This window comes from Triticum aestivum, chromosome 7D, assembly GCF_018294505.1.
Source record: "Triticum aestivum cultivar Chinese Spring chromosome 7D, IWGSC CS RefSeq v2.1, whole genome shotgun sequence".
Classification (NCBI taxonomy): Eukaryota; Viridiplantae; Streptophyta; class Magnoliopsida; order Poales; family Poaceae; genus Triticum; species Triticum aestivum.
This window is the reverse complement of record NC_057814.1, coordinates 61,771,949-61,778,320: the sequence shown is the minus strand read 5'-3', so window position 1 is coordinate 61,778,320 and position 6,372 is coordinate 61,771,949. Positions and strand designations below refer to the sequence as shown.

The following is a 6,372-nucleotide window of genomic DNA, read 5'->3' as shown; positions in this document are numbered from 1 at the left end:
CATGCATGTCGGGTCCGGGTCCAGGTTCCGTCCAGCTTAACAAATCAACCCAACCCCGGTGTATCACGGGTTGAGGACGAAGAGTAATCTAAAAAATGGAAAGCGCTGATTCCGGAGACAAAATCGCCTTGCGCCGTCGCGGGCCTTGCCTTGGAAGGAACCAGCAGATTAACCCTACCCGTGGGAGTGGGCTGGGCCGTGATGATATATAAACACATCGATCCCCACTTTACCTCTCCATCAATCGATTCAGAGGAATCAAACCATATATCATCAATCTGTTCCGTTCTGCCTCTCCGAGTGCACGATAAGGTACGCGATCAGCTGTTGATCCCTTCTCTAGAAGACTAGAACGTACTACTCCATAATTAGGTTTCTTTATATAACCATCCGTCGATCGGTTAATTAGGTTGCTTTTGTTTGTATATTGTACTCATCTGAACAAGGTCATTTTTCCAAATTGCTGATGCTGTGTGTGGTGCTCTCATTAACCAGATGAAGCTCTTTGTTGAGACCCTCGCCGGCAAGAAGATCACCGTCAAGGTCGACCCATCGGACACCATCAACGTCGTCAAGGCCAAGATTCACGAGCAGCAGTGCCTTACCTTTGACGACGAGGACCTAGACGACGGACGCAGTGTCGCCTACTACCGCATCCACGATGGATCCACTCTCCGCCTCGGTCTGCGCCCGAGAAGGAAGATCGAAATCTTTCTCAAAGGGTTGAGTGGCAAGACCACTACCCATTATTTTGAGGAGCTGGACACCGTCGATTGCGTCAAGGCCATGATCCAGGAGAGAGACGGCATTCCCGCAGACGAACAGAGGCTCATCCATGCCGGGAAACAGCTGGAAGATGGTCGCACCATGGCGGACTATGCCCTCAAGGACTACGCCACAATGCACCTCCTGCTCCGTCTCCGATCATGCAGTCAATGCCCAAGCGTGAGTAGTACCTAGCTAGTCCAAGAGTGATAATCTATTTTGTTCCATATCTCATCTGTCAAGTCTTAAAGTTTTTTTCTTCTAATCTTTCTAGTCCTGTGGTGCATGCCGGTGATTACAAAGCACTAGAGTACATAAGCACTATGTTCTTCCTTCCCTGCCACCGCTACTAGTTCTAGTTTGTTGGTAGCTTTGTGTGTTATATATGCATCTGGAGACCAATTATATATCGTTGTTTTAGCTATCATATTACATAGTATATCGCTGTATAGTTTTCACACCCCATGTCAATTAATGGTCCATGTAACTGGCAATATACATAGGTACACAATGGCATTGTTTATGTGCATGAGTAAATTATGTCACCCATACATCATCGTCAGGAATACTTATATTGTCCGTGATTTTTATTTTTTGTAATCAACTTTTTTTACCCCAATAAAAATCCTAGGGCATTTCATATCTGCAACTACAATCACACATAAAAGGACTAATGTTTTTATGGCATTTGCTAGCAGACCCACGAAAGTGAGCCAGCTCAAGATCAGGATTCCAATGCAGGCTCCTTCAATGTTATCACTGATGTTTCGCCCGAGGCCAAGCACCCTAAAAGCAAGATTGCAACTCCCATTGATGCTGCTAACTTGAGGAGGAGCTCAAGATCCAATAAGTATGATGGCTTTAAGGTGAACCTTCAATCTGACAGTAGAATCCAGAAGTTCAAGGCGAAGAAGAGATGCTTTCCCACACCGATAGGCGCTACCAAAAGTGAGGACGAAGACGCTGGCTAATTAATCTCCAGGAAGATGCTACTTCCCAGAAATTTGCTATTTTATTACCAGTATCTTGCTTATGGGTTAATTTAGTACTAGTATCTTGCTTATGGCTTTCTCTTAAGAACTGGAATATTTTGTGTTTGGATTTTCTTGGTCTAAATTTGGATGACAAATATTACTTCTTTCGTAATGCTATTGATGTTTTTATATCCGTAATGCTATTGATGTTAACCAATATGTTGTCAATGCTTCCAAGAACCAAGAAGAAGTCCTTTGATCCTGCTTAAGCTTTCCGATTAATTTATTTGGATTCTTTCACGTGGAGCATCCGGGGGCATTATCACTATTTGGAGCGGTGTATAGCTGTTCACAGAGAGATTCTCCATAACTATTTAGTTTACCTCCACTCATTGGGCTCAATCTTCCAATAATTAACGATGGTCCCTGACAAGTAGAAGATCGTGAAAATTCCTCATTAAGTAAATATAATCTCTACTCCTAAAGGAAGAGTTAGTATTCTCGTCCCATCTCGAACCACACCTCGTCAAACAGTATATTACGCCCACGACCGTCTTATAGACGACCTTTCACTCAACCGTAGCCAAATTTTGCCGGTCCATTTGACGCAGGCATTAACTCAATCAAATCAGCCCAAAAATCTCTACTCCTACAGGGAAGTTGGTAGTCTCGTGTCACCTCCCACCACCCCTCGTCAAAGCCTATATTACCCCCGCGAGCGTCTACCTTTCGCTCAACCGTGGCCAAATTTCGCCGGTCCATTTGACGCATGCATTAACTCAATCAACTTGGAACTTTCCCCCCAAAATGGCATACATTAACTTGTTCCAATCAAATAACTTACCAAAACAACAACTATAATCAAAGTTGACAGGCCCATTTGGCGCATGCGTGCGTTTTTATTTTTTGTTTCTCTGTTACATTTTTTGGTTTCCTTTTTTTTGTTTCATTTTTGTGCTCGACATTGTGAGTTGGTAGAAAATTTGGCCGTCCCATTTTTTTGTTTCATTTTTGTCAAATTTGATTATATATTTATTTGCCGTATAGCTGTTCACAAAGATTTTCCGTAACTATTTTGTTTACCTCCACTCATTTGGCTCAATCTTACAATATCTATGGTCCCTAACAAGAAGAAGATCGTGACCATTTTTCGATTGGACTTTTGGCGTAGATAATCCTTTGGACGACATTGGCTTCTAATCAGAGTTATTAATTTGACCCGGTCATCTGCGAACAAGAATAAAACCCTCTGTGCGTGGGTTGTGTGTGTGCGTGTGGTGGTGGTGGGGTGGGGGGGGGGGAGTAAGAGGTTGATGTCTTGAAATCATCCATTTATAAGGGGGAGTTGGTAGCCTCGTCCCACCTCCCACCACCCTTCGTCAAACCATATATTACGCCCACGTACGTTTTATAGGTGACCTTTCGCTCAACTGTAGCCAAACTTCTCCGGTCCATTTGACGAATGTATTAACTCAATCAAATCGACACTTTTCCAAAAATATCTACTCCTAAAGGGGAGTCAGTAGTCTCGGCTCACCTCCCACCACCGTTCGTCAAACCCTATATTACGCCCGCGATGGTCTTACAGGCGACCTTTCGCTCAACCGTAGCCAAATTTCGCCGGTCCATTTGACGCATGCATTAACTCAATCAAATCGGCACTTTTTCAAAAAACCGTCATGCATTAACTCGTTCGTATCAAATAACTTACCAAAACTTCAACTATAATAAAAGTTGACAGGCCCTTTGGCGCATGCGCGTGTTTTTATTTTTGGTTTCTCTGTTTCATTTTTTGGTTTTCTTTTTTTCTGTTTCATTTTTGTGCTCGACATTGTGAGTTGGTGGAAAATTTGGCTGGCCCATTTTTTGTCTCATTTTTGTGCTGCACAATGGGCGCTAGAATTATCGTGTGTAATACAAGTGAACATTTGTCTTAGAATAAAAAATGTATCAAAATGGTGTGTAAGACATGCAGCATTTTGTTGCCAAGTATCTTTATATCTCTCCTGGTTTTATAATGTAATATATTGAATAAAAATGTATCAAAATGGTGTGTAGGACATGCAATATCTCGTTGCCAAGTATAAGTAAATCCCTTTTGGTAATATATAAATCTATCATACACGTACTCTGGCCAACCATTCGGTGGATACATTAAATAACAAAATGAAATACTTCCTTGCCTGTGAGAGAAAGATAAGATGGCATGCAATCAGGAGATATGATTTTCCTAAGAAAAAGATAATGGGAGTGCGTACAGGGAACCAAACATTCCCATATGCATCAGCCAGAGGATGATGGGGAGGAGGAAAAGGAAAGAAAAATGAGTAGCGATTCTTTCCTTTTCATATTCTTCTACTACACAAGGCGAGAAATGGTCCAATTACTTTCTTTTCTTTTCTGCTTTATTACAAAGCAACAACTGGTCCAGGTGTGAGAATGCATGCGATTGCGAATAGGAAAAGCGCATGTAGTCATGCGCCCATACCTGTGAGATTGCAAAGAGATTATTTACTGGGCACACCAGTTAAATCAAAATGGTTCAAAGATCAATTATTGGGGGAAAGATTAAATGCCTCCGCAGTTGAAAATCACGTGGAATCCAACACTGGCTTTGATTACATGACGGTAATTACTTGGAAGGCAATAATAACTCTCTAAAATTATGTGTTAAACAAGACGCGATCCTTCGTATAAACTCCGCCGGGCTCCTATCTTATCACCCACCTCAATCCACATATTCCCTCACGAATTTTCAATCACCGATGAATGATGGAGGTTGTACCCACACCCCAGCAGGGTGTGGCAATGGATCTCAGGCTCGCACCACAGGAGGATGTGCTCGCACCACAGGGCAACGTGCATGCCATGGAAGATGCAGTCGAATACATATTTGACTTTATAACTGTTGCCCAAGACGAAATGGCATTAGAGTAAGTTCTCTTGTTCTACATTTTTTCCTATATAAATCATTGTCGAATATGATTCTTTGGAATTGATCCAAGTGTCCAATTGGTAGGATTGAAATCTAGAATCCCTACGGAGAGATTTTAGCTGATTGCTACCAAAAGGCATACATGATTGGCTCGGTTATCTTCACCCGCTGTCCGCGGGATGCAAATGTGATGGTGCACAATCTTGCTGGTTTGCTTAGCAAAACAAAACTACCTTTGTCTTGGGATGGAAACCCCCTATCTTTATTCTCTCTTATATTGTAAACGATGTAACAATTATTTGATTCGAAACAAAGTGTGCTAGATGGCACTCCCCTAAAAAAATTAGCTGAGCTTCGTGGCGTTGGAATATTACCAAGTAATGCTCACTTTTGAATTGGAAAATTACTTAATGTAATAGAGTTGTCCCTAAGGTGCTTACGAATTGTCGATTATGGAGAGTATAAAAGTATTACCACTTAAAATATCCTCACTTTTTTGTAAAAAAAAACATAATGTAACATTATATCTAGGACAAATGCCAGTTTTGGATATTTCTTTGCCAGGCTTTGTGGTTATGTTTCTCACGCACTAATTAGAGTTGAGGTCGTCCATGGTGCTTTAAAATTTCTATGGTGGCACATTTCTATAAAATGTGGTAGTTAAGTAGGACAAATGCCATTCTTGGCTATTTCTTTGCTAGGTTTTGTGGTTATGTTTCTCACACACTAATTAGAGTTGATGTCGTGCATGATGCATTAAAATTCCTACGATGGCACATTTCTATAAAATACGGTAGTTAAGTGATGTAGTGAATAATTCCATAATGAACCAAATAATCTAAGTAGTTGCCTCTTTCATTTGCTTCCATTAAATTATTGCTAAATGCCAAATTGCAATGTTCTAACTTGCTTAATATCCTTTATCGGGTGTAGAGTATGTCGCAAAGGGGCAAAGCGCTTTGCAATAGATACATAAGTTGCCATATTTATATTCTTTCAATGATATGCCCTTGGGTAAATTCATCATGTTTTATTCCATGGCCACGCACAGACATCCCTAATGACGGTTCATTAGGACCTCACCAAATGTGATGATGATGTGGCTTGCCACGTCGTCGGCGACGAAGGAAAGGCATGGGTTAACGGACTAGAATGCAGGGTGCAGGAGGTCATGGACGCTAGAGATGGTGGCATGGTTTAGAAGGCTAGCTGGCGGAGGAGCCGGCGCTTCTTTTTTTTGGGGGGGGGGGGGCTTCCAATCAGTAGAGGGAGATGAGGTAGCACGTGGTAGCACTTGCAGACCCTAGATGGCGGTGGCAGGTGGTTGGACAGGTAGAGGTGGACGGGTTGTACGGCGGATAAAGAAAATGGTAGGTAGTGAGAGGACGAAGAATTGTAGCAGCGGAGGGTAGTCGCGGGCGGAGGCAAGACAAGGGGTTAATGGACTCAAATGTGGGATGCGGGAGGTTGAGAGCACCGAGATGGTGGAAGGGTTTAGAGGGATGCCTGGTGTCATCACTGGTGAAGGTGGCGACTTGAGAAGGGGGCAACATACGACAACACCAGCTGGTTGTAGGGTGGCGGTGGCTGGTGGTTAGGAATGGGGAGGTAGGTGGGTCGACAAGATGAACGAAGAAAAGAGTAGCGGCGGGAGGAAGAAGATGCACCAGTCGCAGAGGATAGTTGTCGCTCACGGAG

The 6,372-nt window shown here is 42.7% G+C and overlaps 1 protein-coding gene across 1 annotated transcript; it reads left to right on the top strand.

Annotated features, from left to right (window-relative positions):
* The first annotated feature begins 70 nt into the window (after positions 1-70).
* Positions 71-1,887, top strand: LOC123169741 (polyubiquitin-like). The gene is made up of 3 exons (XM_044587605.1): positions 71-312; positions 496-945; positions 1,464-1,887. Exons 1-3 carry the CDS (start codon positions 202-204, stop codon positions 1,734-1,736), a joined length of 834 nt encoding a protein of 277 aa, XP_044443540.1. The 5' UTR covers positions 71-201; the 3' UTR covers positions 1,737-1,887.
* The last annotated feature ends 4,485 nt before the right edge of the window (positions 1,888-6,372 follow it).

What these genes read in the sequence shown, in the direction of transcription:
- LOC123169741 (XM_044587605.1), top strand. Translation starts at nt 202, where the DNA reads ATGATATATAAACACATCGATCCCCACTTTACCTCTCCATCAATCGAT. An exon ending in CTCTCCGAGTGCACGATAAG is followed by an intron (nt 313 to 495) that starts GTACGCGATCAG and finishes CTCATTAACCAG; the next exon opens with ATGAAGCTCTTTGTTGAGAC. An exon ending in CATGCAGTCAATGCCCAAGC is followed by an intron (nt 946 to 1,463) that starts GTGAGTAGTACC and finishes ATTTGCTAGCAG; the next exon opens with ACCCACGAAAGTGAGCCAGC.